Genomic DNA, 21,621 nt, shown 5'->3' with positions numbered 1-21,621 from the left:
AGCGTTATCTCTATCGGGACCAGCTTCGTTCTTCTGTCTCTGCTACTTGTGGTCTACTGGAAGAATCAATCGGACAGGTTGTCTAGTGAGATAGATATATACAGTGGGAAAGGGAGTGATCGCGGGTTTTATCTTACGTTCTTTTCTGCGTTTCTCTTCCGTATTTGCGTTTCTGCTCTTGGTCGAGGATTTGACACCTACGTCGTCCTCTTCTTATTGTCTCGAGACTCGCGAAGATAGCTAGCAAGCATTTTACAAGTTCCGACGCTTTTTTCCATCTCTTGTACTTTCAGGAGACAGCCTCAATTTGGCAAAAAAAAAAAAAAAGGAGAAAGAAAAGAAAACAAGACAGAAAAAAATTGATTTGATTTTGAAAAAAAAAAAAAAAAACGAAGCTAAATAAGTGAGCAAAGACGAAAAGAAAAGAAAAGACATAAAGAGGTGGAAAATTCCAATTACACGGGACACTGACAGCCCGGGACCAGATTCTAATATTCTGACTGCTGTACAGCTGCTATCGTTCGCCATAATGTCTGGACTTGCTTCTGACGAAGTGGCCGAGGACTACAAGAACTCCTTGGAAGATCTCACCACCAATGACCGCTTCCAAATCAGCAATCTGACGGTCATTGCGAAGGAAAATACAGAACATGCGATGGCCATCTCTCGCGTGTTGGAGAATCATATCCGAACAGTAGGTGCTCATGCTCTTGTTCTTTTTTTTTTTTTTTGTTCTTATTTGTCTTGTTGCTGTTTCTTTCTCTGTAGTATGCTTGGTCGAATGGCTTCTAATCGTGCTGTTTTCTTGTTGTAGACACCACCAACGCAGAAGTTGCCTGCTCTATATGTAGTCGACTCAATTGTCAAGAATGTAGGGACACCCTACACTCTATTCCTGGGCCGCAACATGTACCAGACGTTCATGAATGCCTACACCTTGGTCGACTCGCAAACTCGCCGCAAGCTGGACGAAATGCTCAAGACGTGGAAAGAGCCGGTTCCGGGCTCGTTGGATACAAGACCGGTCTTCCCTCCGGAGATTACGCGCGGCATTGAGAGTGCCCTGATCAAAGCGAGAACAGCCGCTCTTCAGCAACAGCAGGCCAGGAGTCAGCAGGAGATTCGAACCCGGAGCCGAGTTGCGACTCCTCCCGGCTGGACTAACAGCCCGACAATGCTCCAGAACGCTCGTCAATACCCTCCGAATGGACAAGCCCCAAGCTACCAGTCTACGGTAAAATTTACGTCGATCTAGAATTGTTATGCAGTAAGGACTAATGAGATGAATTAGGAAAACTCATACCCTTTACGATTCACTCCGACTCCTCAGCAATCCCAGGAGGTCGATTTAGCAGCGTTGAATCGAGACATTGAGTCTTTAATCACAGCAGCTCGGAGCGAATTTACCAACAATCCCCTCGATCCTTCCGTGCAGCAACGACTGAAAGCTCTGCTAGATTTACAGGGTATCCTGCAGCGCCAGGAACTGACGCAAGAGCAGTTGAGACTAGTTCGGAACCAAGTCTCTGCCCTGGGCCCGAAGCCGGTATTACCGACTGCACAGGCCGTTTCTCCCATCCCGGCAGTTTCAACACCGTCTATGGCAGCCACGCCGGCTCAACCCGTTTCACAACCTCTTCAGCAACTTCTGAATCCAGGGACATTGGCGGGACTCATTAAAGCAACGGCAGCACGCCAGCAGCCCACTCCCCCACCTCAGGCTGCGAACATCCTACCTCAGATGCCAACAGGGAATAGTACTCCGCTGCCCGTTACCGCATCGACGCCTGAAAATCCTCTTATTGCGGCGCTGAGGGCACGAGGTCTTTTGCCAGGTGCTGCTGTTCCTCCTTCAACCGCCCCGACACCGAATATGGCCCCTGCATTTCCATTCATTGTTCCTGGCCAGGTGCGATATACGCCTCCTGTACAAGCTCCACAGGCCATGGGCGCCTCAGAAAGTTTTATGGACGTACAGATGAATACTGCATCTATCAAGATACCACGACCTGGTCTGATTGCTAGTCTCTATGAAGCAAAATCGAATCGGTGTGGGACATGCGGCCGTCGCTTTTTTGCAACGGAAGAAGGAAAAGAAAAGAAGGCGCGCCATCTGGATTGGCATTTTAAGACAAACCAACGAATGGCAGAAGCTGCCAAGCGAGCTCAAAACCGCAGTTGGTATGTCGATGAACGGGATTGGATCAAATCCCGAGAGGTTGGAGACGATCAGAATCTCGCCGATGCAGAAGCTCCCGGTGATAGTGCAGCCGGTGCGGATGGCAGTTCAGCAAAAAGAGGACCCCCGAAACAGTGGATCCACGCCCCGAACGATGCAACCTTGCGCAATACACCATGCCCCATCTGCCAGGAAAAGTTCGAGTCGACGTGGTCCGAAGAAGTCCAGGATTGGATTTGGCAAGATGCCGTCAAGGTTGGGAATCGTGTCTATCACGCCAGTTGCTATTCTGAAGTTACCAAAGATGGACCGGGCCCTGCTGGTGGAAACACGCCTATAGGGCGTACTGGCACTCCGGATTCTGTGCTAGGCAAGCGGAAGGCAGAGGTAAGATTATTTAGGGAGGTCTTCGAGTTCGGTTTGGCTAACCATACATCGCAGGGCACTGACTCTCCTGGGCATCATGTTCGAGTCAAAATGGAACCCGTTTGATTGGACTGGGGTGGTTCGGCTGTTGGATTTTCCTATTTTCGGTGTACCGGGGTCCTTTTTTCTCTTTCTACTTGTAAAGCGTGCATATAGCGGGCGCCTGGTCCTTTGTTTTCATGAGCGAAGAATCATACTCGATCTTGCTCTCTTTATTATACGGCAACATATAGTAAACATACATAATGCTATAAATATTCCAAAACGATACATTTAGTTGTCTTCTATTCGGTATCAAGGTTCTTTTCGGTAGTGACGTTGGAAGCGGGGATTATTGCCCCTCCCTCCACTCGGCGAATTAATTCAATCGAATCCAGGTGCAAAAGCTACCTCTTTCCTCTTCGTCTTCTACCACCTGTTTGTGCTTAAATTTCTCATCACATTCTTGCAATTCATCATTCTCTACGATATTTGATTCCTCAAACAGTCACCATGGCGCCATACAACATTCGTTGGGGTATTATGGGTATGTGGTCAAGTTCCCCGCACTGCATTTCTGAGCTGACCAAGAGTTCTTGTATGACTATAGCCACAGGATGGATTGCCGACGGTACGTGCTCCAAGATTTCCATGGACGGAAGTGCCACCCTCGCTGATGGATAAATGACGTACGCAGTCTTCGTGCGAGACCTCCTAAACGACCCTACCCTCCGAGATGCCTCGGACGTCTCCCACACAGTCACGGCCGTCGCATCCTCTTCGTCCAAGGAGCGTGCAGAGAAGTTCATCGCCGATACATGCATCCCTGGCACTTGTGCTGCTTACGGAACGTATGAGGAGCTCGTGGCCAACCCGGACGTGGACGTGGTGTACGTCGCGACGCCGCACTCACACCACTATCAGAATGTGATGCTCGCGCTTGGAGCCGGAAAGCATGTGCTATGTGAGAAGGCGTTTACCGTCAATGCGGCCCAGGCCAAGATTCTGTGTGAAACGGCGCAGAAGAAGAACCTGTTTTTGATGGAGGCTGTTTGGACTCGATACTTCCCGCTGAGTGTCCAAATCAGGGAGTTGATTAAGAAGGGAGCGATTGGCGAGGTTCTGCGTGTAATGGCGGATAACAGCTTTGGGGATGATGTTGAGGAAAAATGGGGGACTAAGCACCGGATGGTGAACAAGGATCTTGCTGGGGGTTGCTTGTTGGACTGTAAGTTTTTTTTTTTTTTATTCCTCGCCTGATAGCTTTTCCTGTTCCAATAAGAGCCGGATGCTGATGGTTTCATTTTGCAGTGGGAATCTACTCATTGACATGGGTTTTCCAAACCCTATACCACACCCTTCCTCGAGAACAGCGCAAACCCCCCTCTGCTGTCTCCGCGCATATGTCCCTCTACCACCTCACCGGTGCAGACGAAGCAACCACGATGCTCCTTAGTTTCCCAACCTCCACCCCATCCAACAGCCCTCACCCGGGCCAGTCAACCGCGGTAGCCATGGCTAACCTCCGGGTATCTACCGACCCAGACGGGAAGGGTTCCAGTCGTCCCACTATCCGCATTCAAGGAACCAAGGGCGAAATCCAGGTGGAAGGCCCGGCATTCCGGCCAGAGAGATACCGTATAATTCCCAAGAAGGGAGAAGGCGAGATTAAGGAGGTCGAGTGTCCGTTCCCTCGAAGTGGAAAGGGCATGTTCTGGGAAGCTGACGAGGTTGCGCGTTGCTTGCGTGATGGTAAGCTTGAGAGTGATACTTTGCCCTTGGAGGAGAGTATTGTCATCATGGAGGTTATGGATGAGGTCAGGCGGCAAGGTGGTTTGGCCTATCCGGAGAATATTGAGTCGACTGTCTACCCTCTACAGTTATGAGTTGCACTCAGAAGTGTAATCAACGACATTCCCATAGAAATAAGTTCTTCACTATGAAGTGTTTATGCAATATGTCTGTGGATACGCTGAGGTAGCCTATGTTGACTTCACGTCTGGCTCGACCTCCTAGTGAACCAGCACTTCAGATTCTCCTTGATGTGTAGACAACAGTACATCTTGATGCTGCAAACATTAAGGAAACTGTATGACTTGTACGTCACAGATAGCAATTCTAAAACGGTGTTGTTAGATAAAGCCGGTAAAAAGAAATTCTGATGAAGGAAATGAGACAGGCCGTTACACCATGAAGGAATTAGACGAGATCATTAGCGGCCACTATAAGTTACTCAGACTAGCGTTTGCACCATTTGGACCGTCGACGGGGTTTGAAGAGAGCTACCAAAGCCCCCTGTGTCAAGGGTTGAGGTAAGCTCCCACAAAACTATGGATAAAAGGGAAAGTAGAACAGTTCGCTAGGGACAATCACTCCAGACGTACTCGGAGGGTTCTTTCATACTAGCGCAGTATATAAATACGCCTTGGTGTTGGTCATGCCATAGATTAGGGCTAGTTATAATGCTAGTTCATCATCCCCGTAATATCAGAACGCAATTATTGGCGTTTCGAGCCGCAAGAACTGTCTTGCAATAAGAGTTTTTGTAAAATGCACGCGAATTAGGCTACATTAGGTCTTCACGAGCATCTAGAGTGTATAACACCAAGTCGTACTAGGGATTAGGATCCGCGCTCTCTAACAACGTGGATATGGCTATAATATTCCGAGGGGCTCAAACTAGAAGCATAACCGTATAACTTTGTCATTGTGGAAATTGATTTCACAACGTGAATACCATACATAACGTTGTAATTCCTGCCAGGTGTCTATTTACCATGATATAAACCGTAAAAACAGGACATTCCACGCATAACCGTGTCCAGTTGGTCCCAACTCTTCTCGTGTATGTTTTGCTTCTCCAGATTATGAGGGAAGCTCCGCGAAGCTCGAATTTTAAATTTAGTTCTTGTGGAAAACACCGAGGAGGCTCTTCCACACTTGGCCAGGCTCCTGGCTGGCATCAATACCCCGCCAAATGCCGGTCTTCTTGTAGTAGTCAGCAACCGGGGTGGTCTGGGCGTGGTATGTCACCAGACGCTTGTTCAGGGCGTCGACATTGTCGTCGGAACGCTGGATTAGCGGCTCGCCGGTGACGTCGTCCTTCATGTCCTGCTTGGGAGGGTTGAAAATCTTGTGGTACGACCGGCCAGAGGCGGGGTGGATCAGACGGCCAGTGATTCTTGCGACCAAAAGGGCATCGTCGATCTGCAGCTCAATGGCGTGTTGGAGCTTCTGGCTGCGCTGGTTAAGCATCTCATCCAGGCGCTCAGCTTGGGCAACAGTGCGAGGGAAACCGTCCAGGATGAAACTGTATGTTTGAACATCCGTTGTCAGTGATATTTATCCTATCGTTTCTCTTCCTTAAGAAAGTCTCCACGCACCCGTTCTTGCACTCAGCGTTGTTCTCAAGCTCGCTCTTGATCATGTTAACCATGATATCGTCGCTAACGAGGCCACCTTGGTCCATGATCTTCTTAGCCTCCCGTCCCAGGTCGGTCTTCTTGGCGACTTGTGACCGCAGCATGTCACCGGTAGCCTATGCACGGAGACGTCTGTCAGCGGAAACGGGTACCAGGTCAGATGAAAAACCGGCAACGGAACGGCTTACCAAGTGGCACACGCAGTAGGTGTCCTTGAGTTTGGGGGCCTGGGTACCCTTGCCTATTTAATAGTTAATGTACGCCATACCTCGCCAAAGAGAAAGAAGTCCTCTTACCGGCACCGGGGGGTCCCATCAAGATAATGCGCATCTGCTCCGAAATGGACTTGGGCTTGTTGGAGCCATTGGTAAGGCGGCTTTCCAGATCCTGCACTCGGGCTTCGAGCTTTCCGACCATATCCTTCAGGCTCGAAACAGCCTCTTCTGTGATGGGAGCCATTGCGATTGTGAATATTAAAAGAAACGGATTATGACGTTTCGAGTGTAATTAATGAAGGACAAACGAGAACAGAGAGGAGAGGAGAGTTTATAGGCAAGGGAACCCCAAAGGCTTAGAGCTGAGACGGGGAAATGGAAGCGACGGAAGTAGGGAAGAAAAAGAGCCAAGTTGGAGATGGGCTGGTGAAGAACGGGGCGGAAGACTAACCGCCGGGCCCTCCGAGGTTCGCTGCCGTGGGGGAGCATATACGGGAGTATTTACGGGATTGCAATTCTGCAAACAGACTACAAGATACTACGTGGTAAGTGCCACTGTATAGTTAGAATGGTTCAATTGGGTCGAATGCATATAATGTGCAATTTTCTTCTACAATAAAATCCGATGGCCCGCACGAGCGCCCGGTTCGTACAATTGATGGATCCCGTTCTTGAAGGCCACGTGATACGTACACCGAGATTGACGCCTCAGGCTGAAGACAATCTGTGGCTGGTGAGCAGTGTCGGCCACTGTGGCGCGGTACTGCTGCGGAGCTTCCCAGCAAGTCCAACAGCTTCATTCATCGTCATCACGCCAATTATCCCATCGCTGGCCTTATCTTGTCTTCTCCTTCTTCCTTTCCTATCTCGGACCCTGACCACTCATATTCAAATCTCCATCCTTTCTTCTCGCGGATTCCCCTTTTGTCAGTCGTTTTTCTACTCGCCTCGTTTCCGCCATGCCTGCTACCACGGCGGAGACCCTCTCCCTCGTCACGAAGACCGTCACTGTCGCTCCTCTCGTTCTCCTTTCCGTCGCAGATCACTATGGACGTACTGCCAAGGGGACTAAAAAGCGTGTTGTGGGTGTGCTTCTAGGAGAGAATACTGGCCAAACGGTTCGGGTGTCAAACAGCTTTGCTGGTGCGTCGTGATCACACGCTTCCCCCAAATTGTCTGTTACTGACGAGGTTGTTATATACAAATAGTCCCATTTGAAGAAGATGAAAAAGATCCGTCGGTCTGGTTCTTAGATCACAACTTCATCGAGTCCATGAGGGACATGTTCAAGAAAATCAATGCTCGTGAGAAGCTTATCGGATGGTACCACTCGGGTCCGAAGCTACGCGCCTCTGATCTGGAGATCAACGAGTTGTTCAAGAAATACACACCTAATCCCTTGCTGGTGATTGTCGACGTGCAACCGAAAGAAGTTGGCGTGCCTACAGATGCCTACTTTGCTGTTGACGAGATTAAGGATGTGAGTTGTTCTATGACGCTACCATCCCTTGTATCCAGTGGAAATGTCTTTCTAACTGCCGGATTGCTAGGACGGTACTACGACTTCGCGAACGTTCGTCCATACTCCATCTGTAATCGAGGCCGAGGAAGCGGAGGAAATCGGTGTGGAACATCTTCTTCGCGACATCAGAGACGTGGCCGTCGGAACCCTCTCTACTCGGATAACTTCGCAACTCCAGTCGTTGCAGGGATTGCATTTGCGACTCCGTGACATCGGCCAATACCTCCAGAAGGTCCTTGACCGTGAACTCCCTGTTAATCATGCTATCCTGGGTCATCTCCAGGATGTCTTCAACCTGCTTCCCAACTTGTCGACACCATCCACAGGACCGCGGATCAGCGGTACGGAAACACAGACGGAGAACAGCGAGCTGGCACGAGCGATGAGCATCAAGACCAACGACCAAATGATGGCGATTTATATCAGCAGCCTGATCCGCGCAATCACGGCGTTCCACGACCTGATCGAAAACAAGATCCAGAACCGGCAGCAACAAGAAGAGAACGAGTCGAAGAAGGAGCAAGAGGTGAATGCCATCAAGGCTGAAAAGGAAGAGGGCGCAAAGAAGGCTAGTGGGGCAGGGAATGGCGAAAAGAAGGAGCAGGGTAGCTCCAAGGAGAAGTCGTCTAAGAACTAGGAGACGTAATGCGGGTAATCTGAGGTTTCCATTACTCCATAATTCTATGGCTGGACCGGGCAACCCAGTCGATATTGATAACGAACCGTTTAGAGCAATTCAATCTCTGCATTGGAATGTATATTATGATCGAGCGGTTCTCGTCCTGAGACAACCTTGGTATCTTGGCGTATCTTGATGTATGACTTGAATGAAGACATGCTGCAATAGATCGATCACCTACCCCAGCCGGCGCACCAGCCTGCCAGCTCTTTCACACTGACGCGGTGTCGTTCTGCGCCTTCTCCAGTCCCAAACAACCTTGGACAGCGAACGAGTAGAAAACAGGCCAATATATGTTTACAAATGGGCGGCGACATTCTGGTAGGTCCACGAGTCAGAGTCCCGCCAAAACGATTATTGTATCCTTGTTCATCGGTGTCCACGGAATCCCCGTGGATATCGTCGTCGTCGTTTTGATTATGATCCAGATCCAATTCAGAACCAACCTCCTCCCGAAACGCAGAAAGGATAAAAGTTGGACACGTGCAATTCCACGCAGTCAGACGGACTTCGTACCCTTTAATCCCTTCTTGACGAGCAGATATGGACGTAAAAATGGAAGCAGAGGAAGACGCAGAAATGACAAGGAACACATCCTCGACTTGCTCATTGCAGGAATTTTCCATAGGCGGGACTTGAGACAAAGATAGCCTATGAGAAAGAGATGAGGAGGGGAGCCCCGTGTCGTTCTCAAGATCGGACACTTCTTCTTGGCTCCCTCTTATCAAGCGTCTCACGAGTCCTCGATCCAGAATATCGAGTGCAAGGAGTAATTCGTTGGGGAAGAAACAGTGCAACGTTAGCATTAGTGATTTGACCTGGGCAGCCTGGATGGTTGAAAAAGTAGAAAAGGGGCTTTGCTGCTGTTCATGCTGTTGGTCGTGACTCTGCTGCTGCGATGAGGCCGATGATATATAGTTGAGTTGGAAGAGAATACGCTCGACGAATCGGACGGGCGATGATATATGTTGGTTTTTGAATTTGGGGGATTCATTCTGGACCGTATCTGGGAAGAGTTCTTCTTCCTCGTCACTGTCTGGAATCTCCATGGTACGTGGTTGTTTAAGTGAGATAATGATGGACTTGTAATTTGGCGTCACAGAATGGGAATGATGCTGACCGAGTATTGCTATACCCAGTACAATGAGAGAACATAAAATAATATTGCATTTTGCTTGATTAAAGGCAAAATCAAATTCTGTATACTCAAAAATCACTAGTGGCTATCAAAATCCAATTTTTTTAAAAGATAAAATTAAAAAAAAAACCTTTACTATCCTCCGCACCGATATATATATCTCACTTCGGTTGGCATTTTTTTCGCTCCGACCTTCAAGGGCCATCAGGTTCGTATCGTGCATCAGACTCCATACGGCACTTTCGTTTTGCAGCCTTCTTCGCAACAATTTTGTGTTGAGTCTTTTGCTTCTTCGCCGGTTTAGCATCTGTAATCTCAGCAGATATCCTTGTTCGCTTTCGAGACTCACTCGAGGTTAGCGACATGCTCCCTGATCCTTCAACGATCTCACCTGTCGGTAATGTGAATTTCAATACCAATTCGATATTCTGGTCTTTTGTTTCAAATTGTGTCCCTTCGAAATGATCTAGGGTAAGGATGTGTGCCCATGCCATGGTGGACCCTTCAAGCCGGATGGTCTGCTCCAACTTAATCCGATTACCATTATTAGCTGGTCTTACATGGGACAATTTTTCTTCGAAGACAGGCTTGGCGGCATGAACTTCCAGAGGCGGTGCAGATGGTGGATTTTTGGGCGGGTAAGAGGGCTTGCTTTGTTCTATCTTGTCTCGCTCTCTCACCCTTTGATATGCCAACAGATAGGCGTCTCGGCGATTTTGTGGTGACGAGAGGAATTTAGTTTCATCCAAGGAGTATGACTTAGTGTCATCGATCTCCGTCCATACTCCGTTAGGGCCTCTGACTGCGATGGTATAGTGACCCTGGGAACTTGTTCCTTTGTGGAAAACGACGCCGTAAAGCTCATATTCAAACTTTCCTTTATCCTGTAATTCCTCAAATACACACCCCTTCGGGATGATAAGCCTGTTTTTGAGTTGAATCTGCGTGTTGGTTTTTTGAGTTTCTCCCCTGTGAAACTGCACAAAGAGATTCTCGGGTGAGCTTGCAAACCAGTCAGTCCGATAGCCAGTCTTCTGGCATCTTTCGCACCTAGCTGCTGTAATAGAATTGGTGAATACCTCCTTGATTGCATCTTCAACCGTGATGAAGGTTCTATTGCTCGGGCATGAGCCTGGAAGAATAAGAGAAGAGGTCTTTGCGGAAGTACCTACATGTTGGCATATTCCGCAAGCATTGTACTCGACTTTGATGACCTTGAACAAATTATCAAGGTCTGCATGGCTGCAAGAGATGTTAGTTTTCAAAATCTCTATTACAAAAGGGAAGGCCACTTACTATTGGACCTCTGTAGCATCGTGTAGCGTGTTATAAAATTCCTCCAAAAACTCAGGTACATCATGCTGGCCAGTGTTGTAACTAGGGTGGAGGCTAGCCACAATTTTCCAGAGAGTATTCATTCGTTTTTGGTGCTCATTGCGAAGGCGGCCTTCAGACCAATATACCCGCATAACCTCATATAGTGCACAGAGAATGCATCCTTTACAATCCGGGCTTTTATGCTTGTGGTGGCTCACGTAGGTAGTGAGGCAGTTGAATAAGATGGGACTATGGACGAGTAGTGCGATTGTGGCGTTTCGGAAGCAAAGATTCCCGGGTCTTTTGAAACCTCTTAAACGAGGGTTATCGAACGGCTTGGCATGGGGCTTCCAGTCCGGCGAGATCGGGCACTGCTGAGTGAGGAAAGAAGGTTAGCAGAGAGCTAGTAACGTCGGACTGGGATATGACTTACCTCCCCTTGAGACTGTCCTCTCGGGGCATCGTTTTGTTGGGCGGACATTATCTGTCCGATTAGCCTTTCAGAGCGTTGATCCCTGAAGAAAGCGCAGATTAACAGTGACAAAATATAGAAGTATGGGGGGTTACCAAACAAGCTGGAAAGGCCCATTGGAAACCCAGTCTCTATTCGTGAGCGATGAACAGCGAATTTATCCCTAGAGGTCTGTCTATTGCTTGCAATATTGTCAACTGATTAGTCTCTGGTCTCATTGTTTAGTCGACATAGAAGCAGTGAACTATGCGGTGAAAAGAATGGTTGGTGTTCTTTGGAGTCGTTCTTTGACTCTTCTCTGGAGTGCCAGTTTTAGAAATACAATGAAAGAAACCGATGACAATGGCATCGAAGAAACAAAGAACTGGTAAGTGAGATCTTTGATAGCTCTTCTAGTCGAAATAAAGAATGGGACTTGCAGGAAGATGAAAGAAGAAAGTGCTCTATTTCGATACCTCTTTGCCCTCGATAGTATACTGTTGCGGTAGGTACTCGAGGCCACGCCCTACACTCACTATGCTTTTGGACAGCTCCCCTTATTCACCAGCGTACATAGTACTCTCTACATACTTGGCTTGAACAATCCAAACGAGCTTTTCACAATGTCCTACTTCGTTTATCCTTCCTTTCTTGGACAGCAAAAGTTCCATGGAATCCTAAGCGTCCAGACCACACAGACCAGACTTACTCATACGTTGGGCTCGGTATTGCTAGAGAGACGGGCCGGTCTCATTATTGACCGAAAAGGAATAATGGACAAGTATGCGCATAAACGAAGACTCTACGAATAGTGCTCTTTCCCTGGGGAAGTGAGGAGTAAATCGTCAATTCATGGATCATCGTTTGCATTGTGATGTGGCTCGGAGCGTCAATCATTCATTTGCCAGAAGGCAATGGTTGGCCATCACACCACATCACTTTTCTTTTTATTGGGCCTGCTCTGTTGGCTACTTGCAATACGAATCATTGTTGCCGAGAACTTCCATAATAACAGGGCGATAATAATCCAAGAGAAAAGACCTCACTCGCCAGTCCACGGACAGTTGCAGCAGCCGCCCTGCTGTTTCACGTTGTTTAAATGTGGAGCAGACACAGTCTAAGCGCTTCCCTTAAATGAAAGCCCTGTCCATTCCCCCGCCTGCTGTTACTGCTCCTGCCGCACAAGGGAGAAGTCTAGCCCAGTCGAGAACATTGATCCATTCCCCTCATCCTTCTAGGCAGTTTCAACGACGGACCGGAACGTGCTGTCTGTTTGCCTGTTTGTTTGCACGGAATACCCTGCATGCTGTACACCGCGCAGAGAACGTACAGAAGGGTACGTACTCCGTACTCTCTGTGCTTTGTACGGAGCACATTCGCTCCGCGCCCTGCAGGGATTCGCTCTTCCATTGATCATAGCCATCATCACGAAAGAAATGAATTGGTTGGCGCTGAGTCGATCGAAGGCAGCGCAATGGCGCACTACATGTACAACTTGCGGGCGTAGTATCACGATTTGGCGAGTGAAGTCCCGTTTCCCGTCATGAATATACACGGAATAAAATGTTTCTGCTTAATTAATGCATGTAGTTGATCGTTAGAATTAGGGCGATCGACTTGTCTGATCCACATGAAAAGCCGAGTAGAAACAAAAATCTATGCACAAAGCACAAGGCACAAGTACTCCGTACAATTACTCGTACTTCCGTACTTACCTCTTGAGAGTCCTTCCGGAAGGGGAAAAAGCGAGTAGGAAATTAAGATGAAAGTGATATGACTGAATGATGGACCCCGGGCATTAATCTCTCTTGGGAAAGTGACAGGTGAGTTCCCTGGCGGATGGTGTGCCCGTATCCTCATTCTCCGAGATGAGGTCCTGCAGTGATTACGCAGCTACGTAATCCACGATGTTCTATTTTGAGCACGGATTGATGATCCATTTTGCTTTGTTATGCCACAAACAGGTAACACAGCGAGTATGGACTCTGGAAGGAATACGATGGGAGTAGAATTATTGTTGGGCAGCAGTCTCGAGTTCCTTTTCTTTTGAATGCTAACACATACATAGCCACAGGGCCTTTTCTCAGCTTTGCCACAAAACGATTGGAATCCCGGGACCGTTTCACCTGTATAATTTCCAGGAAATAAGCGTGCCCAGTCGCCTGTTGTTTGTCGTCTCGAGTCATGAGACTCCACCTCAAGTCTGCAGACCGCGTGTCGTATTATCAACGGTATGTAATGGAGATGATAACATCAATATACTACTATAATTGAGTTAAAAAGTAACTTTGGCACGAACACATAATTAAATTATAATATATTGGCAGTTAAATATGCTGCTAGTACTAACAACGCTACGTACTATGTACGTACAGTACGCTCTCTCTTCTGTACCCTGTGCAGTAGTCATATGACTTGCCGTAAGAAATACCGGAAACCCCTGGAGCGAGTGGATCCCGCATGTTTGCCAGTCGGAAAATTTCTCGTCCTTCCCTGCCAGACGATCAGCGATGATTGTGCACCAGGAATAGACAGATAGCGTATTACTACGGAGTCCTCTGTACACACAGTCCTCGTACAGGTCCCACTGGTTCTGTTGGTCCAATGGCGTCGGGTTCGTGACCTGGCAATACTAGCCGGGATCATGCAGTGTCCTTCTGTGATTGATCAGAATCCGTCAATTTCTCCCTCAAAGAGAACCATATCTACTGTGAGGTGGTTAGGGTTACGTTGTACATAATTGTACAGAGTACTTTGTATAGTTACTCAGTACCGGAAAAGTTTCGGCCCTTGTACAGCAAAGAATAATGGATGATGCAGCTTAACGTCTCCCGCAAAGATCATCCACGGGAGGAACACATGTTCTAGGCCCACGGCAGGCCTGTCCACCGCTATTCTAAAGAGTCGTGTATTTTTTTATTTGCCATCGTACAAGCCTAACAATCTCATTGTCAGTTCTCGAAAGAGTGCGAGGCCGGAGAACTCCGAACTTGCCTGAGCGTGAGTTCTTACTTTGCAGACAATACAATCCTGGTACTCTCTACATGAGTAGTAAGTCAAGACTATTAAGCAAGACGAACTCTCTCGGTTCGATGGAACGGGATTCCTGGGACAGCAGACGATCTAGAAACGTTCGTCATCATGAAAACAACTAGCGAGTATGACATGGCACCTTACAAAGTACAGCACTTGTCTACTCTTTCGTTTACGGAGTGCTCAGTAGTGTACTCGTTCAATATACTATTAGCGCCCTTGGCCATTCGAAAGCTAAGCCGACCGTCTCTGCCCCGCTGGTGGCTGTCAACCCCAAGTTCCGGTGAGCAACCATTGGTTTATTTCGTCCCTCTCCACCTGTCTTCCGCACCCGGAACAATAATTTTTTGCATGGACGGATCATTCTGTCGCCCGTAGTCTGTAAGGAGGATGTATTATACTGTAATATAATACCTGGTTTCTGTCTCCACAGCAGTCTCCACAGGTCCCTAGGTAATCTTGCAGTTTGGCGGGAGCCCCTTGTCATGTCTCCACAATCCGTCGCCGCCGACCGCCCCGTCGTTCGAAGACGAGCCGTGGTCCATTTCAGGGACTACGAAATCTGCGTACGGAATGCCGAGGTGTTATCATCATATTCCTACAGAAGAGAGGGATTAGCCTTACAAGAAACGAACAGAGCTTGTCGCTTGACTCTACAGAGTATAGTCGGTAAACCCTAATTGTATGTACTATGCGTCTATCCCTCGTATCGAGATGACAGGGCGAATAGTCATAATAATACTGAGAGTATCCGGTGGACCGCATTTAGCCACGGGTTCGGCGGGGAATAGTATTAGCTACTGAGCGACAGAAATACTATTGTCTTGTTTAGGCAACTCCAAAGACACTTCCCAAAAAAGAAAAGAAAAGAAAGAAATATTATACGTCGGCATGCACAGGTACCTAGGTACTTCATCCTTTGGTTTCAGTACTACTAGTCGTAGTAAAAGTAGACGAATCCTGTTGCACTACAGCATTTCCGGTTCCAGGCCCCAACGATCAACGGGTCCCAATTTAACCACCCGGGAGAAATTGAGATCGTGAACGTTCTAGACAGTAGCTAGACTGGGGAGGTTACAATGACAGCACCGCATGTTCTGTTCAGAGCACTCCATACGTACATGGTACATAATCGACAAAAAAAGAAGCATCTTGTAGGGAAACCTATTGTATCACAGCCGCTTTGTGACTCTCAACGCTGATTGGCTGGATAGAGCTCGAACAAGAATCACGTCGGATGAGGATATCATCGTACCACAGGAACCGGTCGGGGGTTTGAAGTCGACGCAGTACGATTGAATGTGTGTTCATCGGATTGTAACGCGCGACTTCCGCTGTACTACATTGAAAGAGGAGAAAAAGGAACAAAGAAAAGTAATAATAACAAGCAGTATGGATGTACGGGGTAAGTCTAGAAACGGTGATACGTAGAACAGCACCAAAAGTCGACCCTCGTAGTGTCCTTGCCTTGTCTGGATCTAAGCCCTAACGACCCAGGGCATGACTTGCCGTCTAAAGCGAAAAGCGATCGTTCGTTTAACTCATGTTTTTTTTTTCATTTATTTTAATAGTAATTAATAAATAGTTTATTTTTAGGTCAGTAGCAGATCCATTATGATGACCTAGTAGCTACGCAGCGCGGTACAGAGTACCCTGGGTTCCGGTAAAAATAAGAAGTGGGAACCGGGGGGGAATAAAAGAGGGAAAAGCCGTTGAGACGGAGAATTTATTAACAGGGGGGTCAAAGTCATAATAATCTAACGTTTTTTTCGGCCGGACATTTAGCGTGCTTTAGAGCTGCCCACCCGGCTTAGACTCTGACGCCGTGCGCCGGGATGCATCCTACCCGTTTGAACTATCGGCCGTTGTGTGGCGGGTTTGGTCCACCGGGAGGAACCATGTTCTTTTTTTCTTCTCCCCAGTAATATATCGAGAGGATGAAATAAGAAGGAGGCAAACAAAAATAAAATAAAGTAAAAAAAAAGTGAAAATAATAACATTTGCGAGTAAAGTCCGAGAATGCTGCCATGCAAAGGAACAAAGTACTCCGTACAAAATTGGCCTTATCATAATACCAGTATTATTATGGAAATTCATACAACAACTGACCGCCGGTAACAGAGGCTATCTTCTATAGTCCTCTTAATACTCACCATCATTTCTCGTCGTAGAGAGTCCCGACTCGGTTCAAGTCATATCACAATAATACTATCTCAGTGGGCTCTAAACACAGGACTTCCGAGTCAGTAGATCCTCATCAGCATCGTCTCCAATTATTCATGCCTGTTATTCCCCGTAAAACCCGGTTTCTTATTTGCTGAATGGATCAGCTGTCAAGCCGATGATCTCTTTTCCATCCGATGCATCTCAGGCTGTTTCATCTCTCTCGCTTTCTTTTCCTCTCCTCTTCCTTTCATCTCTCTCATTTCCTCCTATTCGTCTCTATCTTCCGATTCGCACATCTACTAACCGGATTGTCTATTTTCTTTTTCTTTTTTTTTAAAACTCCACCCCCGGTCTTACTGGCAACCATTTTCTCTATCATTTTCTCTCGTGTCTGACTCGAGTCTGACCTGTTCGTTTCTTTAATTTTTTCCCTTGCCCGTTTATTCCTCTCTTGTTTTCTCCTGCGAGATCGTGGGTCTTTTCCACTCTATAACTCATCTTCCCTGTCGTCTGATTTGTTTGGTCTCGATCCATCCAAACTGCATCATCCATTGACGTTTCTTCCTACATATTTTTTTCTTCTTCTTGTTCTCTTTTAGTGCCTATCACATATCACTTTTTCATCTCACTTTCGATCCGCGTCGTTACTTTGCGTTGAATTTTGCTAGGTCTTCCCACGTTGCTGGATTACTCGCCGGATCCTTCCGCTGGGCCATTATCAAACCGTTGGGCTTTGAGGCAAAGAACCAAACAGGGGCCTACCGGATTGTTTCACTCTCATTGATCCTTGCTCGACTTTTGCTCGTTCGAGACTTTCCTCCGACCTGTGGGCAGTTCACTTGACTATCACCAACGCCGTCACCCGCCATCACCAAAGAAAACCCACCACGACGCTCGAAGCTCTCATTTTACCTTTCTTTCTTTATTCTGCTTCATCCGTTTTTTTTTTTTTATTCTTTGTACTTCCGCCTTCTGTGTGTTTGCTTCATCGTACTACCTGTCTCTTTCTCTTGTTTGATTGTCCATTGTTGGATGCTACTATCTCTTACTATCTACTTCTCTATCAAACCGCACGTCTTTGCGAGTCGCGCATATGATTGCCTTACAAAACCCAGCTTTGCTGCCCTCCGCCAAAGTGGATATCTCACTGCTTCTAAAACCTCAAGATGAGGAGGAGAGAAGTCCCCCGGGAACCACTACGTCCGCACTTCCGTCGAGAGTAGTGCCTTCGGGCCCGGCACTTCCTCCCATGTCGATTGCATCATCTCCAGTGTCTGGTCCATCAGCGCCTCCTCCATCAATCACCAAGATCCCTGCCTCCGTCCCGGCCAAGCGTTTACAGCCCGCCCATACGGCCGAATCGCCGGCTAAGAAGCAATCCAAATGGTCTCCCGAAGAAGATGCGTTGATCATCGAGCTGCGTGGGAGTGGGATGAAGTGGGAGGATATCAGCAGGCGGCTTCCCGGCCGGAGCGCCATTAGTTGCCGTCTACATTACCAGAATTATCTTGAACGCAGAAGCGAGTGGGATGAGGATAAGAAGAACAAGCTCGCCAGGTTATACGAGAGGTACGTATTGCATTTTCGAAAGAAAACCTGGGATTTTCATCCAATAAAGACTCATTATACTAATGTTTGTCTAACAGATTCAAGGCTGAAATGTGGTCAAAGGTGGCAGAGGAAATGGCCATTCCATGGCGCGCCGCAGAAGCAATGCACTGGCAATTAGGGGAGCAAGAGATGGCCCGTCGGGCGGGCGTTGTTCCTTTCTCCCTTTCCAGCACAGCCATCGACCCGCCCTCAACTAGGTCACGCCGAACCAGTAGTGCCTCTCTGTCCAGGTCACGAAAAGGATCAATGACACGTCAAGTCCCACCACCGCAGCTCCCTTCGGTCGAAGAGCTTACTGCCGGTGTCCCAGCCTACGCACCGGCTCCACCATTTCCTCCTACAAGGGAACTGAGTTACCGTATGGGCCCAATGGAAATGAGTGGCAGTCATGGTGGCCATTTAGGGCACAGCATCGGCTTTCCACCTCGAACCCTTCCATAGGGTTGAGGAAATAAGAAATGAGAAAAATCGAGGAAAAAAAAAAAAAAAAAACGAACGAACGACGTCTGTACGCCCTGGGAGGTCTTTTCCCTACTTTTACGAATTGCATAGCGTTGTTTTGAAGAGATACCTTTATTTGTGTGGATATTGTCTGCCTTTGCCTGTTTGTCTTGTCTTGTCCTATCTTGTCTTAGATGATTCTTCTTATGACTTCCTCTGTTTCCCTTGTGTGTCATGTTTCGCGTCTCCGTCTTTTTTCGATGTGAAGGTGATGAACATAGCTTTATGACCAAATTGCTTTCATTTTATTTCATTTTTCGGTCGCAAATTGAAAGAAGGAAGAAGGGAAAGAGAAGCCAAAAAAAAATTCGACTTCGAGGCTGGATCTTCGAAGCAAAAGCTACTCGTTTGACGGCGTCGCAATTGCCCACCAGTTGTCTTTCTCATACCCCGACTCCAGGACTCGCCCCCCTGCTTGCCTGATGTCCCGCTCGAGTTCGAATTCCTCATAGAGGTGATAATATCGATGGAACGTTTTGGGCGCATCGCTGGAGCCGCCCTTGGATAAGCTGTTTCTCAAGACCCAGGGAACCATCACATCCTGTTTGTCCCCTTTATCCCAGCCTCTCCGGCTGTTCTTCTGTTCAAGCGCCCAGACATATATCAGGGCTTTCCCACCCGGGTGGTTTTCGGAAGCAGGCTTCAGTGTGCGCAGGATTTCCATAATTGCCTGAATCCGTCGCTCCGGTGATGATAAATGATGAACCACAGCAATTGATATGGCAAAGTCAAAAGAAGCGTCGAGGTGTGGTAGATGGAGGATATCAGCTACGATGGGGGAATGTGGCTGATGGTTTACAGCAATACGGACAAGATTTTCAGATCTGTTGGGATATCGGGTTAATCCGAGTACTAACAAGATCTGGAAGAGGAAGAAGAATAGAATGTGTGAAAGGATGGGCGTTTGGGTATTGGTATTGGAGGCACTTCATTGTTTTCGTGCATTCCCACAGATAACCAGTCTTGTATGTAAAGAGAAATGATTTGATCCACGAATGAAACAGAGAGATAAAAGAGACTTACCGATCTGAAGCAATGATAAAGATATCCTTATTGACCGTCAAGTACTTGCCATTGCCGCATCCCACATCGAGCCCGATGGAGCCGGGCGATAACTCTTTGAGGAAGCGTTCCACAATAGGCCACGGCTGATATACGAGTGAGACCAGTCCCCTTATATAAATAAATAGAGAATAAGATAGACAGACCTTGTATCTGGTAGACGAGAAATGCTCTGCTATTTGCTGATATACCTCATGGACATTCTGTTCTTCATAGGCTTCCTGGGCTCTTTCATCGGCGGGCGGTGCATCGTTGTCGGCCATTTCCTTTTTTCCCACTTGATTTTTCTTCAATGCCTCTTTATACAGCAGATCCTTGTAGACATATAAAGCCATAAATTGGCGATTTGAATCCCACAAAAGAGATTACCACTAGTTACAAGTGTAAATTACATTCGGAATAAGGTTCGGTGATGCTCTTGTTCTGAAGAAATGAATCACGTGGCTCGGAGATTTTCTCAGTCAGCAGTACTTTTCGCTGGCTTCTTCTGCGTACTTCTGCTGTGTCTGAATGGTTTGAAAGGAATTATCTGGTGTCTTTTCGGTAAGTTTCGGTGCTGAATTCTTGATACGTACTATGCTGTACAGTGGCTGACTGATCATCACCAGTTGTTCTTTGAGGTCATCAATTGATGTCCACTCGAGAATATCCATCACTTGTATGAAATTGAAAATAAAACATTGCAGCTAAAGGTGAGTGAGTGCTTAAAAATATTCGGGAACTACCCGTCTTTGTGCATTTGTTGAATTTGTTGCCAACTTCCCCATTCGGTTCCCTGTCAATCGTTTCTCTCACCAGTCTATCTTTCTTCATTAAAGACTGCTGCTGCTTTACTTGGATTGTTCTCTCTGAATAAAAATCAATTTGATCCGCTTGAACTTGCTGTGTTGTCTTTCTCCTCATCTCATCTCCGCTTCCCCTTTTTCATATTCTTCCACGACTTTCTAGGAACACAATCTGACTTTCAATAAGATTTCAAATCAACCCCAAATTCCCTGGACTACATTGCACCAAAGAACAAGTAATGGCATTTCAACCGACCCCCACTGACATCTCCGTCATCATCACCTCTGCCGGCAACAGCAGCAACTCCAATGAACCAGGCTTCCTCACAGAACGCCGCATCACCCCAACATGGACCGTCAACCAGCTAAAAGCCAAGCTGGAGACCATGACCGGTGTCCCCCCAGGTAGCCAGCGACTACAACTCAAGACACCCGGCCGCCCGAATCAATGGGTTGACGGCGATGACACGGTCATTGGGGACTGGGGGCTGATGAAGGGGAGTGAAATTGAAGTTCATGATACGCGGCCTGCGGCTGCGCGGCCGAACTTTACTGATCTCTCGGCTGTAGAGAAGTATATGCTGCCGGAGTCGACATATGAGACGCTGCCGAATTCGGTGCTGGCGTGGAAGAAGAATCAGAAGTTGGGGCGGTTTGATCCTACTGCCGTTCCGCCGGAGGAGGCGATGCGGAATCAGGCTGAGAAGGACAGGATTGATGTTCAAAAAAGAGGTGAGATGAGAATCCTATCTGTTACCACGGTCAAGGGGATGGCTTGTAACACCAATACAGACATTGCCGTTTCGAAGCGGGCTATTGTACTCCCCTCGTCACCACCGCATATTCGGCGCGGGACTATCCGTTTCGTTGGGCCAGTGCAAACAATCCCCTTCCCGGGGGTGAGTACAGTAGATAACGGGCTGGATCAAGGTTCCTTGCCGATCTGGGTTGGCATCGAGCTTGATGAGCCGACGGGGAAGAACGATGGCAGCGTCGGTGGTAAGCGCTACTTTGAGTGCCCCAACAAGACGGGTGTCTTTGTCAAGCCGGAGAAGGTTGAAGTGGGGGATTTCCCTCCTCTGAGATTAGATGACGACCTTGAAGACGAATTGATGGAGGAAATATGATTCATTTG

At 47.7% G+C, this 21,621-nt stretch overlaps 8 protein-coding genes across 8 annotated transcripts; 5 read left to right on the top strand and 3 right to left on the bottom strand.

Moving 5' to 3' along the window:
* Positions 1 to 529: 529 nt before the first annotated feature.
* On the top strand, positions 530 to 2,671 carry ACHE_11263A (putative mRNA cleavage factor complex component Pcf11; the record flags this gene model as incomplete). The annotated part of the gene is made up of 3 exons (XM_043275813.1): positions 530 to 694; positions 815 to 1,234; positions 1,292 to 2,671. The coding sequence occupies 3 exons, from the start codon at positions 530 to 532 to the stop codon at positions 2,669 to 2,671; spliced, it is 1,965 nt and encodes a 654-aa protein (XP_043132383.1).
* A 426-nt stretch (positions 2,672 to 3,097) lies between these two features.
* On the top strand, positions 3,098 to 4,470 carry ACHE_11262A (Gfo/Idh/MocA family protein; the record flags this gene model as incomplete). Its single annotated transcript, XM_043275812.1, has 4 exons — positions 3,098 to 3,131; positions 3,195 to 3,215; positions 3,282 to 3,812; positions 3,896 to 4,470. The coding sequence occupies 4 exons, from the start codon at positions 3,098 to 3,100 to the stop codon at positions 4,468 to 4,470; spliced, it is 1,161 nt and encodes a 386-aa protein (XP_043132382.1).
* A 1,015-nt stretch (positions 4,471 to 5,485) lies between these two features.
* On the bottom strand, positions 5,486 to 6,465 carry adk1 (adenylate kinase ADK1; the record flags this gene model as incomplete). Its single annotated transcript, XM_043275811.1, has 4 exons — positions 5,486 to 5,894; positions 5,968 to 6,122; positions 6,195 to 6,247; positions 6,303 to 6,465. 4 exons carry the CDS (start codon positions 6,463 to 6,465, stop codon positions 5,486 to 5,488), a joined length of 780 nt encoding a protein of 259 aa, XP_043132381.1.
* A 715-nt stretch (positions 6,466 to 7,180) lies between these two features.
* Positions 7,181 to 8,380, top strand: rpn8 (proteasome regulatory particle lid subunit RPN8; the record flags this gene model as incomplete). Its single annotated transcript, XM_043275810.1, has 3 exons — positions 7,181 to 7,364; positions 7,430 to 7,701; positions 7,772 to 8,380. 3 exons carry the CDS (start codon positions 7,181 to 7,183, stop codon positions 8,378 to 8,380), a joined length of 1,065 nt encoding a protein of 354 aa, XP_043132380.1.
* Positions 8,381 to 9,754: 1,374 nt separating this feature from the next.
* On the bottom strand, positions 9,755 to 11,466 carry ACHE_11259S (ubiquitin carboxyl-terminal hydrolase; the record flags this gene model as incomplete). Its single annotated transcript, XM_043275808.1, has 4 exons — positions 9,755 to 9,895; positions 9,977 to 10,802; positions 10,857 to 11,251; positions 11,311 to 11,466. The coding sequence occupies 4 exons, from the start codon at positions 11,464 to 11,466 to the stop codon at positions 9,755 to 9,757; spliced, it is 1,518 nt and encodes a 505-aa protein (XP_043132379.1).
* A 6,154-nt stretch (positions 11,467 to 17,620) lies between these two features.
* Positions 17,621 to 18,579, top strand: ACHE_11258A (MYB DNA-binding domain protein; the record flags this gene model as incomplete). Its single annotated transcript, XM_043275807.1, has 2 exons — positions 17,621 to 18,096; positions 18,174 to 18,579. The coding sequence occupies 2 exons, from the start codon at positions 17,621 to 17,623 to the stop codon at positions 18,577 to 18,579; spliced, it is 882 nt and encodes a 293-aa protein (XP_043132378.1).
* Positions 18,580 to 18,979: 400 nt separating this feature from the next.
* On the bottom strand, positions 18,980 to 20,036 carry TRM9 (tRNA (carboxymethyluridine(34)-5-O)-methyltransferase; the record flags this gene model as incomplete). Its single annotated transcript, XM_043275806.1, has 2 exons — positions 18,980 to 19,463; positions 19,663 to 20,036. The coding sequence occupies 2 exons, from the start codon at positions 20,034 to 20,036 to the stop codon at positions 18,980 to 18,982; spliced, it is 858 nt and encodes a 285-aa protein (XP_043132377.1).
* A 689-nt stretch (positions 20,037 to 20,725) lies between these two features.
* On the top strand, positions 20,726 to 21,613 carry ACHE_11256A (tubulin-folding cofactor B; the record flags this gene model as incomplete). The annotated part of the gene is made up of 2 exons (XM_043275805.1): positions 20,726 to 21,218; positions 21,279 to 21,613. 2 exons carry the CDS (start codon positions 20,726 to 20,728, stop codon positions 21,611 to 21,613), a joined length of 828 nt encoding a protein of 275 aa, XP_043132376.1.
* Between the last annotated feature and the right edge of the window lie 8 nt (positions 21,614 to 21,621).

Source organism: Aspergillus chevalieri, chromosome 1, assembly GCF_016861735.1.
Source record: "Aspergillus chevalieri M1 DNA, chromosome 1, nearly complete sequence".
Taxonomy (NCBI): Eukaryota; Fungi; Ascomycota; class Eurotiomycetes; order Eurotiales; family Aspergillaceae; genus Aspergillus; species Aspergillus chevalieri.
Note: the sequence above shows the minus strand (reverse complement) of the source record. Positions and strands in the feature narration are given on the sequence as shown.